Source organism: Amblyomma maculatum, chromosome 1, assembly GCF_055883805.1.
Source record: "Amblyomma maculatum isolate TAMU_Amacu chromosome 1, ASM5588380v1, whole genome shotgun sequence".
Taxonomy (NCBI): Eukaryota; Metazoa; Arthropoda; class Arachnida; order Ixodida; family Ixodidae; genus Amblyomma; species Amblyomma maculatum.
This window is the reverse complement of record NC_139344.1, coordinates 218,533,643-218,547,435: the sequence shown is the minus strand read 5'-3', so window position 1 is coordinate 218,547,435 and position 13,793 is coordinate 218,533,643. Positions and strand designations below refer to the sequence as shown.

The 13,793-nt window shown below is 49.4% G+C and overlaps 1 protein-coding gene across 1 annotated transcript in view; it reads right to left on the bottom strand.

Annotated features, from left to right (window-relative positions):
* Nucleotides 1–13,793, bottom strand: part of LOC146205632 (T-cell leukemia homeobox protein 3-like) — a 76,229-nt gene that overhangs the window by 7,777 nt on the left and 54,659 nt on the right. Inside the window, exon 3 of the mRNA XM_084586938.1 lies at nucleotides 4,240–4,284. Within this exon, the coding sequence (XP_084443064.1) occupies nucleotides 4,240–4,284 (45 nt within the window). The remainder of the gene's footprint in view (nucleotides 1–4,239; nucleotides 4,285–13,793) is intronic.

Below are 13,793 nucleotides of genomic sequence, written 5' to 3'. Positions count from 1 at the left end.
TGGCCGTAGCGTTCGCATATAGAAATGAGTCGGCGTCCAGAGTCAAGCGGTCGACTCTTAAATCGCGAGATTCCATCAAGTCGGCCACTCGCTCCCAGGGGCCGCTACAGCGGCGGCGTGGGCATCGCCGCGGAGTCGAAATCCGGGTACTTTTTCCTCGGTTCTTTACGAGGGTGTCAGCGCGCAGCATTGGCGGCAGGGAGTTGGCGCCGCGGTCCGTGGCCGTCGATAAGGCACCACGCGCGCCCGTTTATCGGCGGCGATCGCCGCGATTCGCTTTCAGCGCAGCCTTGCCGCCGATGGACGCGTATGGCTCCCGGTGTAAGAGCGTTCCGAGAACGCTTCATTGAAGACGAGCGGAAACGCTGCCGCGTCCGGCGCTGATCACGGCGCGCGATGTCGGCGCGGGGACGTCGTGCTTCCATCGTCGGCAGAGTGCGCCGCTGTCGGAAGTGGTGCCCGACGAAACCTGGCCCCCGAGAATCGCGCAAAGTATCCTGATCCCCACCACCCGCTGTGCGAGTCGCTTTTCGGACTGAGAGAAATGCGGCAAAACGGTATACCTTCCTTATATGTGCACATCGGTGGAAAGACCACCACTGCCAAGTTTCGTCGCCTTCTTTTCTTTCAATCTCTTCACCATTTCCTGTTTCTTGACTTTACTGAGCCCCAAGGTTTCATTGTCTACGGTTTCATTAGCGTGCATATATCCTCACTAAATGGGCAAACGAGGTGCTGTTTTTTTTTTATTTGCTTCTACAAAGGAGCCTTTCTTTTTCATAGACGTCGTTTAACGCCGTTAAGCCGATACGTAAAGTGGAACCAAATACACTGCGCAGCATGACTGTGTATTTTGCTGCACTCTCTCTTCGAGCTTACGATCGTTATCTCATCGACAATCGCCTGAGAAAACAATGCCTTTATCGTTTTTTCGCGTTTTAGAAGAGAAAGAACAATGCGGCAGACACCGAATGCTTTATATGGGCTTCTTTGCTCTGCATAAATTCCGGCGAAAAGTTTTTTCCCTTGCGTGTTTCTGGTATGCTCATGAACATTTTTTTTTTCTTTAATCTTCGAATAATGCGTATTTATGCTCAGTGACCGGTCGCGGTGGCTCAGTGGTTTGGACGCTCGGCTACTGAGCTGGTGGACCAGTGGTCAAACCCGCAGGCAGCCGCGGCGGCCTTGTCTCGTGGTGGCGAAGCACAAAAGGCACCCGTATGCTGTGATGGATGAAAGCACACGTTAATTAAAAAACCTCATGTGGAATAAATTAAATCGAAGTCCATCACTACGGCATCTCACATGCCGAATATGTCGCGTCGGGCAGTTAAATGCCACATTTTACGTGTTTTTTTTTTTTTTTTTTTTTTACACACTACGCATTTATTAGAATAAGATTTGAAGGCAGTCCTTTAGCAAGCTCTGGTGTTTATTGCAGCCATCTCTAACCTCGGTGCATTGGCACCTGCTAAAAAAAAACGCGACTTCTAAAGTACACGATTGATACGAGGACAGTGTTCGCACAATGCTTTACTCTCACCAGACTTCCTTCAAATGAGCAGAACTCGCCGCTATTGTGCATGTAATATTGTCACGTGGAATGTTAAATGGAACTCATTCAACCGAGAACAAGACCTTGGTCAGCCCTCAGTAAAAATGTGTGTGCCAACAACCTTGGGTGTAAAAATAAAGCAGCTCGATTAAAATTCTGCTGCTGTCTGATGTTTTTCACCTTTTTTGCTCTTCTGTGTAGCCTCCGCGCGCCCGCTGTCGCCACGCGCCTACAAATCAGTGGTGCGGATAGAAGTGAAAAAGAACCCGATGGGGAAGAAAATGTATTTTTCTACCTGCCTGTATTTTTGATGATTACAAATATTTTGAGCATGAGTATGTGTAGAGGAAACGTGCCGCAAGGGTAGCCCTCAAGAATAGCTTCGAAGTTTTCAGTTTGGGGACAATTAGACTTTCTCGTCTGTCCTTTTCGTTGCAGCACGCGAAAACTGAACAATGACCCATGGAGCAAATGAATTTTATCGGAATAATTTTGTGCGCCCTATATTTATTAACGCCCAGAGCAATGACCCTTCAGTGCATTTTTTCTTACTGTGCCGACAGAAACTATATGTTCTCTAATATCGTTTTTTTTTTTATGTTTGTGTACACTTTGTTCACTTACACCGCAAAAGCCACGGACCTACTCAAACGCCAGGCACAACCACTGCACTCTGTTACCTTTCACGACGCGACAGTTCGATCTCAGGCACAGCACGCGGTCCCTCGATCGCGTCTCGGAAGAGCAGAGACCGACGCGAGGCAGACGTCGCGGCGCCAGCACATGCGGACGCCGTCGCGGCGTGGAGCTGACCGGGCCGTGCGAACCGCGGCCGTCCAAGGTGCGGAACCACCGGCGTCGGGTCCGGACCGCGGGAACAAGGGGCGCTTTGTGAAGAGCGCGAGGCGCCACGCGGCGAGATGGCGGCGCGCATCGGTGCGTGCCGTCCATGGGAGCTTCTCCTTTTGAGGCAGATGAGCCGCGCAGGGGGGCGCGAGAAACCTCCAAGGCCGCCGGTTGGCTGCTGCCGGCGGAAGGGGGGCGCCATCGCCACGGCGATCTGAAGCCGCCGTGGCGCCATGTTTCGCCCCGAGCGGCATGCACGGCCATGAATTTATGCAACAGTTGCCCAGCTTGCATACAAGCTCGATTGCGGCCAGCGGCGAGGGGGAGCCAAGGAGGAGGAGCGCCCCGAGGAGTACGTACAGACGAAGACAGAGCCGTAATTTGGCTCCTAGGTTTTACACGCCATATACTCTTTGATTGCGTATCCTGACGAGGGGCTGTTTACGAGAAGGCGCGGGGTGGCAGGGGGAAAGAGATAATGATCGCATGTCAGTCCTCAGTCGGGGAAACTCGTGTGATTGTCTGCCGCCGCCGCCGCCGCTGCCCTAAGCGACCCGCAGACAAAAAACAAGGGGCCCGGTCGCATTGTCGAAATAATTTCGGGTAAACGACAGCTGTAATGGTCACTTAACGTGGCAGTCTTTTAGAGCGCCCGACTGCGGCCGGCGAGACGGCGAGCGCGGCTGCACGGCGCCATGTGTTCCCCGGAATTGGTCGCCTCGGTGGCCGACTGATTGATAGATTGACTGCGTTTTTTTAAAAGGGCGGCCGAGAGCTACGGACGTGACGTGTCGCCCGCGAAGGTGCAGCGGCACCTCCGGCCGACCCGTCAGGCACGCCGCTCGATAGCGCGCCAACGCCCCGGCGCCGCAGCTAAACGTGGCTGCACGGCGGCACCGCCTGCGCAGGGCTCTGTGCAGCAGTCAGCGCCTAAAACAGTGTCGAAGTGCTGCGTCGTTGAGTTTCAGTCTGCTAGTTGCGGCGCGAAAGCGCATGGAAAGTGCGGTGAACTGACGCGAGCGCGCTCGTAAAGTAGCACCGGTGTCGTTCAACTGCGACGATGTATACGCTACAACCGTACGAAACACAGACAAATCTTTCACAGAAAAGACAGGGTTCTTTCCTTGTCAAATCGCTCACATGGAGAAATTAAACTAGAAATTCAAGGAATCGCATTGATTGATTGATTGATTGATTGATTGATTGATTGATTGATTGATTGATTGATTGATTGATTGATTGATTGATTGATCGATCGATCGATCGATCGCCTAACTCCTGAGCTCACTGAGCTTCTTCGAAAAGTCATTTTTTACAAAGAAAGCAAAAATAGCTGCCAACGGAGCGTGCGCGATCAGTAAAATGATGCCTTTCCACCATGCACATATGCGGAAGTTGTTGCGGAACAAGCTACTTCGCACGCCTACATTCACTGAACTGGCAAGTAATGTTTTTGATACATTTCAAACTGTTCTGGGGCGAAAGCGGCACAACGAGAAATATGTGTCCCATTATAAGGTATCTTTATTTTCGCTTGCTTCGTGCGCGGAAAACGGATTAATTTTAATCATTACTCGCTTAAAAACAAGAACAGGACCTTTCGATATAAAAATGTCTTTTTGATACACCTCTGGCTAAGACAAAAAAAAAAAAAGAAATTCAGGATTGTATATATCTGCCTGCAGCTGTGATAAAGGTGCGTATATACATATGCGGAGACAGGTGCCTAATGCCACAAATAAAAAAAATAAGGAAAACTTATATCTGCTCACAGCCATTAAGGCAAAATTTGCTCTAAGAGAGTCCCGCTACGCCGGGTTGTATAACTGTCCACTTACATATCATCAGGAAATGCCGCGTAGGTTGAAAGAGGGCTGATCTTTCTGAAATAAAAGGTACACGTCTCAGAACGCTTGCTGTGTTCGAGTAATTGCGAGATCAATGTTAGCTCACATTGCAAGCGCGACAAAAATGCTACTGTCCGAAAGGGTTACTTTCTGGCTTTCGATACCAACAGAAATATACATTAGTCATTGAAGTTACAAAGCATAACGATAAGTCGATTTCGATAATAATGATATATCGATGGGCTCATATAGAAGAAGCTACAAAGTGCCAAAGATGGGCCTCTGTGTGCATAAATGAGAAAGCAGAGGCTTATTCAGTGTTTGCATTGGGTTGTCCGAGATCTCATTGTGCCTCACCATTAAGACGGTGCACTTATAGTATTTACCTAGTATGTGGAGCAAAACAAATGAACAGCCCGAGTCTTGCCGAAATTCTCAACCTAATTCCGTACAAAAGAAAGTGCATGCTCCAGCCACTTGGAAGCTCGCGATTTCACCATACTTATAATTATGTTTTTTTTTTTACTCTGAAAAAGGAAAGTGTGATATATATGCGTTTAAATAACAGTAACATTAATAACTGTGATATGAAAGAAACGCGCAGTAACCGTCTGACTCACAATGGACCCTTCAACTATGCTGTAATAGATGAGATGAAAGAGGAAGTTAGAAAAGGAAGAGAGAAAGAGGCGCCGGAAGTGAAAGGCTCCGAATTATTCAACCCGGGTTCTTCAACCCGGGCCCTTGGAGCTGTTCGACGCTCACACATCATGCAGCACATGGGCCTCTAGTACAAAGAACAAAATTACGAAACTGCAGAAGCGCATAATTCTGCATTAAGCCAGAAAGCTCGACTAGTTGGTGCCCCGTAATATAAAGACAGGCGCACAGGTCAGGGACAAAAAATTACCGCTCGTCCTGCCTTTTTCTATTTTTTTTTTTAGCACGCAGCTCTTTGGCGCCCGGTCCTGCGTTTCGCGTCGTCGTCGCCGTCGGCGTTGTCCCTCGTAACCAGCTCCGCAGCCGGAGCAGCGCGCTCTCCTCGCCCACCGTCCCTTTTCCTCCGCGGCGGCGATCGCGCGTGTTCTCCGATTGCTGGTTGCGCTCCTGCCGCCACCTTTCGCCCCTGCTTTGTAATCATTGGAATATATAAAGCCTCCACTACACAGTTCTATTTGTTCGATTTAGTTTTATTCTCATCCGCCCGCCTGATTCATGGTTTCCGGCCACAGCAATGCTAGCAGCGAAGAGGAAAAGGAATTCAAATGAAATACGACTTGAATGAAATCATCATAGCCACCAACCTTTCTTTCCATATGTAACAAAACGCCTTATTACCATACACTAATGACGTGATACGGACTTTCATTATAGAGGCAGCCAGGCAAAGCTCTTAGCACTTGGAAGGTGTCTATTAATCATCTGTATAGTCAGCAATGTTTGTTAACGATTAGGACATAACGGAGATGATTGCATGCTTCCGTGCTCTCTCTGCAGTGTTGTCACCAGAAAAAACTACTCGTTGACACTTAGTGTCTCGTCTGTCTTGTCAGCAATTGCAAATATCAATACACTACCACTCCTGAGGTACATGTTTGTAGTAAAACTGTGACAACGTCGTCTGAACGCGCCGAAGCGATCGCAATGGAGCTAAGATGTGGTTTCCGCGTGCGCTGATCCTCTTTAGACAAGTTCGCGACATCGCCGCAACGCCGTATCGACTCGTGAGAATTGCCAATATGTCCAATAGTCCGCAAACCTGGTTTCCTTGTGTGTCGTGCATCTGGGCAGTTACGGCAAAGCTTAACACCGTGTGTACTGATCTCTAAAAGGGAATCATGTTTGCCGACCTCACGCCTCCAGATTTCCGAACTTGGCTGCAGCAAAACAATCGGCGACTCAAACATAGATCCATGTGACCCGAAGACTTTTCACCGAGGCTTACATACATCGTTTTCAAGGTCGAGCACAACAGAGACCTCGAAGAAACGAACCAAAGGAAGTTGTCGTGACAGCCAGTCAGGAATAAAATCATTGCTTCTTTTGCATAGGTTTTTACCCTATAAAAGCGTTTCTGCATACATGGTTTGCTATTAGTTGCTCCTTGTTCTATGCAAGCTTTCTGTGTTATCTCTTACATGTCTCACTCACTCAAACGGCAGAGGTCAGACAGCATATCTATATTATGTGTTAGAGCGCAGTGCAAGCAAACTGAGAACACGCTGCCGAGCGTGCTTTGCCGGCAGCATGGATGAGCGTGCTGCGGAGCGCGGGCACGTAGCGCAGCTCTTTATACCCGAACGCGGCGCTCTCTATATACTTCCCGCTAGCGAAATGAAGAGGCCCCGCTCGCAGGAAAACGCAGATGACAGGTGCGTCGTGGTCGCAGAGCGCCGAAACGGGATCGTGATTAATGGCGGGTTCCCGCGGGAGCGCTCGCAGCGCGTCGCTCGGCGGCGTAACCTGCTGCAAAGCAGCCGAGGAAGAAACAGAGGCGGCCTCGTGCTTGGGCGCCGCGCGGGGCCTTTCTTTCCCCGCGCACCTCGGCTCCGCCTGTGTGCGTGCGTGTGCACGGATGCTTGCATAAAAGCGAACGCGCACCGCACACCGGGCGCAGCTTCGAGCATCCTCGCTTATTGCGCGGGCTTCGCCAACTCCTGATTACGTTTCAACGCACGCTCGATTCGCGTAATTAATTTGCATTCTGAGAACCTCCGAAAACGATAATTAATGCGCTCCATCGCAAGCGAGAGAGGGAGAGAGCAAGCACTAGGAAGAAAAGCCGAAAGTGCGCGCAACCAGGACGACGAGGAAGACGACGAAGAGGAGGAAATGAGGCAGCCCGACGAAGCTGCGGCCCACCGCAGACACCGGCGCGCGGATGCCTCGGGTCGATGGCGCCAATCGATGGCACGCATGCGCCTCTCGCGCGCCCCGCCAGCCTTAATTAACGCCGTAAGTGTCCGCTTAACTTGCTTCTCTGATCTGGGCCGCGCTGGATGCGTTTACAGCTGCGAGCGTTACGCTGTTCGCAGCCGCACCTGCAGCCTCTAACTCAATGAAGCCGTCTGTGGCGCGATGCGGGGCTGGTCTTTCGCAGAGGAAGCCTTCGCCTCCCACGGACTCCCCGCACCGTCGAGCGCAACCCGGCGAGACGACCGGTGCGCTCCTCGGCCTGATTAGATGCTGCGTGTCTGCAGGCTCGGCTCGATGACCGACGAGCGCAGGCGTCGGCGAGCGCGTGTGCGTGCGTCGAGGCTGCGATCCGCCCGGTGCGAATGCCACCGCTTGCGTGCTTCGGTCGTCGCGCTCGCTGCAGTCGTCATCAGCAAACGTCATCGTCAATTTTCCCACCGCAAGGTGTGCGCCTTTTGGCGCTAATTTTGACGACTGCAGTTTTCCTGCACAGGAAAGAAGCTGATTGCATCTTTCCAGGCAGCATCTCAAGACTAGGCATGTGTGCGTGGCTGCGCCGTACTGCTGAGGTATTTTGGCGCGATGTAAGAAAACCACGGTTAATTTTCCCATCTTGTAGTCGCAATGAGCTAGCGACACTAATATATGTGGTCACGTGAAGCTCTTCTCTCTTTATCTACACTGTCGTGTGAATTACCGCAATGGAAAAACTGTCACGCGCAGATGGGCGGCAATCTTTCCTTTAACGTTCGTGCCTATCCCGCAGAGTCTGTGATTTAAATACTGTATAAAAATATCTGCCATTTGTTTCAAAACAACCAATAAGAACAAATTACAACGGGCAAAATCCCGCCAGACAGGTGAAATACTAAGCAATGAGAGAACGACCGCTAGAAAATTTAGAACACCGCGGCTAATTGTCGTGTCTATACATGTATTTCTGAGTATTCCGAAGCGTATATAATCTCGACTATTCGGGGGGGGGGGGGGGGGGGGGGGGGGCTGAATGTACCGTTGCCAGGCGAGGCTATAGCGCGAAAAGAACGAACACACACAGGAGAAGCAACAGGACACACGCTAGCCTGCTCTTTCAGCATGTCTGTTCTCTTTGCGCTAGCCACAATCATTGGATCCAGTAACACAATTAAGCACCTCAGCACCTATAAATACCAGCAACCGGCACGTCACGACGTTTGGCGTTACCGTTTCCTGGGCACTCTGCGTGTGAATTAGCGGTCACCTATAGCCACCAGTTTTTGCTGGTTTGCTGGCTGGTTTGCTGAGTCAGTGTGGTAAAAAAGACTGCCATAGGCTGCAAATCCGCACAGAGTATAGGATTTTCGTCCTGGACTGAACTGCATCTGATTCTCGCAAGCGACCACAGCATGCTATAGATTCGTACGTCGATGTATGGGGCTCGGCAAGCAAGTCCTAACAAGGACGTAAATATCAATCTCTGCTGGGGAAAGAATATGTGATCAGATCTAAAACTCTGCGGAAATGGGACAACGTGAGGGAGTGATGCTGGACCCGTGCTTGTAAGTTGCATGATTAAGAGACCTTTGGAAGTTGTATACACTTGGGTACCGGTGTAGGGCAATCTGTGCAGATCACGTGCGTCGAGACGAGGAAATGCAAATATTTTCACAACATATTTGACTGGTATAATAACATCCTATTCGCAACCACCGTTTCCGCATTGTTACATTCCTTCCTCTTTGACATAAGGTTTCGCGGTAGCATATAGTGCACGCCGCGCATGCAATCTTTGTCATCGCTGCGAGCAGCCCGACTTACACGACCTGTCAACGTTTCGAAAGGACGGTAAATAGTGACTTCACTGACAGACCGCGCGTGTTCGGAAGCCTTGGTGTTTCGCGTCGTTCGTGCAACTCATCTTACGTATCCCATGGTTGTGGTATACGCGAACTTGCAAAAAGTGTTGTGGCCTATTTTGCACTGAGGCTGTCTGAATTGCTTTCTTTCTTCTTTGTCTCTTTTTTTTTTTTTTTTTTTTTTCGAAGTCCGAGTCACTAGAGCTCGGCAGTTCACTTAGCCAGCCAGACGTTCGTTCATAACTGTTCTCCGCATGCAAGATACATGTTCTTTTGAATCCGACATTTTTCATTTTTTGTCAGCTAATGTTCTTGGCGCGTTCCACAAGAACCGCAGAAAAATAATGCGTGCGTTTCCCCCCTTGATTATGGGTACTTCCTTGAAGAACGAAATCACGTATGAAACCGGGGAGAAAAAAAAAAAAAAACGGAAAAATGAACGATGTAAAAACCACAGGTGACAAAAGTTGGCGCTAACCCCCTATATATAATGCTTGTGTCATAGCAAGCCAAAATTGTCTTATACGTACAAAATGATGGCATCTTCACTCGTAAGGACTGCTGCAATCGCATGGGGGAAAAATTCGCAAGGAGGAAGCCCATAAATGATCATCTTTGTTTCGGTATTTGTACCTTAATGCACCGCTTCTAAGTGCGAAAAGTAAATAAACGTTGTTGTGTTGATTTGCCATTTAAACCGGCCATATCGCGGTTAAATGTGCCCGCAGTGTTCCGTTACCAAGATCTTGTAGTTGTTGCGGTTGCAAGCCACTCCGTATCTGCCCTTTCTCGAAGCAAAGGCGGCAAAGAAGCAAATGCGCGGTTCATGCAACCCCCTTTTTTTTTTTTTTTTTGTATTGCTGCTTTTAGCGGGATAAGAGAAGGGGGCTATCTTATGAAAATGCCATATTGGGGGACTTGACTCGAAAATACTGTGCAGTAAGGCAAGTGTGCATTTGCACGCCGTCCCTCCGCTTATACTTGGAGAGAGGCGGCAATCCGAGTAATGCAGCCGTGCGTTTCAGCCTGAAAAAAGCTGCAGACAAGGCGCCAATCCAGATAAAGAGAGGTTTGCATCTGGCGCACTGAAGGAGCAGCAGTCCTCGCTTGCTTTCATCTGCGGCATATTACAGGGTTCATCTTCGTCCATGTGAACACGAGTCCATATGAGGGCATGTTATGGAAAAGTCGCCACTTTCTCCGGACCAGGGCAGGCATTCAAAACCGGTCTTTACACTGACTGACGACCGATAAAAGGGACGTCCACTGAGATCACCGAGCAGGGGCCGGTGGGAGGGCAGTGACATGCATCCCGCATCCGAGTCTTTCTGTTAAACAAACCCCATCTGTCCGCGGTTTACCAGTCGGTAGCCTCGTCGAAACGGGCGCCGGCCTCTTCCTTGCTTCGCGGATCGCGAAAGCGACGGGGAAACGGTAAACTCTGTAATTCACCGGGTGAGTGTCGGCGAGGCTCCGAGAGAGATCCTGGCGCGCCGAAAGGCTCGACGACGCGCCCCCGCTGCCCCCCGGCCTCCTCAAAAGAAAACCGCAAAAATGGGGGGGGGGGGGGGGGGGGGGCTGCACACCGAACACGCCATCCCGCCCATTCATAGGCGCTACGCGCGCTTCTCAAGGTTGCCGTAATGAAACGCTTTCGACCTGGGTCGGGGAAAAGCCCCTTCAGCGGCGGCCTGAGCAGGTTGTATTCAAATCGGACAAGAAACGGAGCGCACCTTTTGCGGCCGAAATGGGTATCATCACCAGCGGCAATTCCGTGAACACGCTGCCGGCCGCTGGAGCGGCCGCATGGGCCCCCCGCGGCCATTAGCGCGCGGCTGGCCGACGGCGCACTGACAGTGCGGCCGCCGCAATGACACACGCCGGCTGAGGAGGGATATGGGCCCCGGCGCCGCGACGGGCGCCCCCGCGTCTGCGGTCCAGGCGCCGGGGGCTGCGCCAGATTAGAGAGGCCGCCGGCCACTGCAATCAGCGGGCCGCGAGCCAGAGGCCTTCGTGGGGCCGCTCCCTTTATGCAAATGGCCGCCGGTGACTCGGCTGCTCGGTGGTGGCTTGCGCGCTTCCGCTCTCGCTTTTGGGGCACCTCCGCCAAGACGCCGATGCCATCCACATACACACCCTCTGAAGCCGACCGCGCTGCGTGGGGCGCGCATGGGGATATGGAGAAGGGAGGGGGTATCTGCTGCCCGAGTGCGAACATTGAAACGCTGGTTTATAACAGGTGCATCGGGTCAGCGGGGATGCGGGGCGCAGCCTGACGCGCACGGGCCCGTATACTCGCGTCGTTGTTGTCTCTTTTCTACTTTACGGCCAGGCTATTTCTACAGTTTCGTGACTACAATGAAACCATAAGTACTGCCGTTGGCGGGCGACTACCACAACGGGTGTATTTCTTCCATCGAAGGCATACAGTGACGGGTATTAATTGGATATTGCCTCATCCAGCGTCATTATCTGGTGGTATTTGCTTTAGATGCCCTTGTGTCAATAAATGCAATCATTACTCGTAAATGTGATGCTGAAATGTGAAGTGAACAGGTGTATTATAGTGGCATACATACATACATACATACATACATGCATACATACATACATACATACATACATACATACATACATACATACATACATACATACATACATACATACATACATACATACATACATACATACATACATACATACATACATACATACATACATACATACGTACGTACATACATACGTACGTACATACATACATACATACATACATACATACATACATACATACATACATACATACATACATACATACATACATACATACATACATACATACATACATACATACATACATACATACATACATACATACATACATACATAGCGCCCCAGCCTAATGTAACATTGGTTCTAAAGAATACGGTGAGCCTTAGCCCCGGAAAACCAGCTAAATGCTGTTCAGATCTCGCCTGGCCTATAGTTTGCGGTATTTCTTTCGTTCGCGAAAATTAATTAGTAAAGCTAACCTTTAATTATTGGCTTGAAGAACCAAGTATCAATGTAAAAGTTGTGACCTCGAAAAACGGCTTGCTGCATTGTTTCCGCCAAGCTACCATCGACATAAGACATTTTTTTTAACGTCTGGAAACCATACGAGAGTATCACAATAATAATATAAAAAAGCTTCCTCGTGACAGTGCGGCGTCAATTTAGTCCCCCCCAAAAAAAGCCTTCCAGATAAAAAAAAAAAAAATCCCCCCCCCCCTTTTTTTTCTCGGCAGCAGTTTCTCTGACTAAGCTGGTGACGTGACAGCTTTCAATGAAGGTATGTAAATAAATCTATACGTAAATCGTAGCTTGATGGAAGTCGGCCATTTTTTAATTCGATCTTAAAGTATTGCTCTGACACTTTCTTCATCAAGCCAGTAATTTAAACGTTAGCTGAATAATCTTTAGCGGATTACTTAACTTTGGCGAACGAAAAATAAGGGAATGACGCGAAAGCGTAGCTACCACCTTACATATAAAGTCCGGCTTTAACCAAGCCGTATGGGTAACGTGAATGAAAGGGACCTGACATGCTAATTCTGATATCACCCCTCAATATATAAACGAAGTGGCCCGAATTGGCAGCTCTTTCAAAACGTAACATCAGGCAACCTATATACGTCCAGTGAGCGCGTGCCAGCGTCATGCATGTGATTTTTCCCTCACAACGCCGACGCTGACAATGGCAGATTTTTTTTTTTTTTTTTTTTGGTGAACGAGGTCTGAAACGCTATCGCGTTCATATTCTGCAGATTAGGATAGGTGGTTCTAAATAGCTCTCAGTTAGTTTCAGTGAGGGTAGGGCTCAACGTATTTTTGAAAAACTTGGCTATAGGTTAGGCGTTTCTTTTTTAAAAGGACCAAAATTTAAAAATAACGGTAACTGGTTTTTGATTAATTTTAGTCTTGGGGCTACATTGGGCGCTACGTTGAACGCCGGGCAAGCATATTATCTTAATTAGTTCGTTAAGTACCTAATTACGTTAACTACCTATTAAATTATTATTTTAAGGTGCATGTTTTATTTGCAGAATTAGAGCTCATCCACCTAGTAGTATAGCCGAGAAAAAAAAGAAATTATTTAAAACGTACCGCACGTTAGACGTCGCGCTGATGAGCAGCTTCACACCTAAAGCGGCAAGGCGCGCGTGTGACGTAGATCCTGCACCAAGAGATTTCGTCATTCTGCCGGCATCTCCTGAGACCCTGACAGGCTCGCGCCGGGTTCGTTGTCAATTTCGCTTCGATCGCGAGCTCGCTGATAGACGCCGCGCATCGGCGCACAATGCACGCAGTCACTTCGCTCACACCCGGTACCATCGCGTCGCCGGTGGCTTGCTTGCAACAATATACCCTGCAGTTGGTAATCCACAAAAGCACAGCAGCACATACTATTCCAATATACTTTCATTTCATATATGAAAGTCTCCAAGGTTTTGAAAACTTGTACACTTTTACTTCCTGAATCTTGTCAGCCTCATGCTAAATGTATACATGGGCCAACACCCATTTCGATGCTTGTCTCAAAGTATTTGCGTGGTTTCTTGCATTACGTGGGTCGACAATAAACGTGGCTCGCATTTTCTTTCCTCGGCAGCTTGGCAGAACACTCGGGGACTATGGTTTCCACAATTTTCCTCGACGAAATAATCAGATAAGGAGCTCTGAGAAAGCAGCACGCGGCTGACAGCCTTCTTCTTGCACGCACCCCGAACCATAGCTGCTTCTCAGTGAGGGACAGAG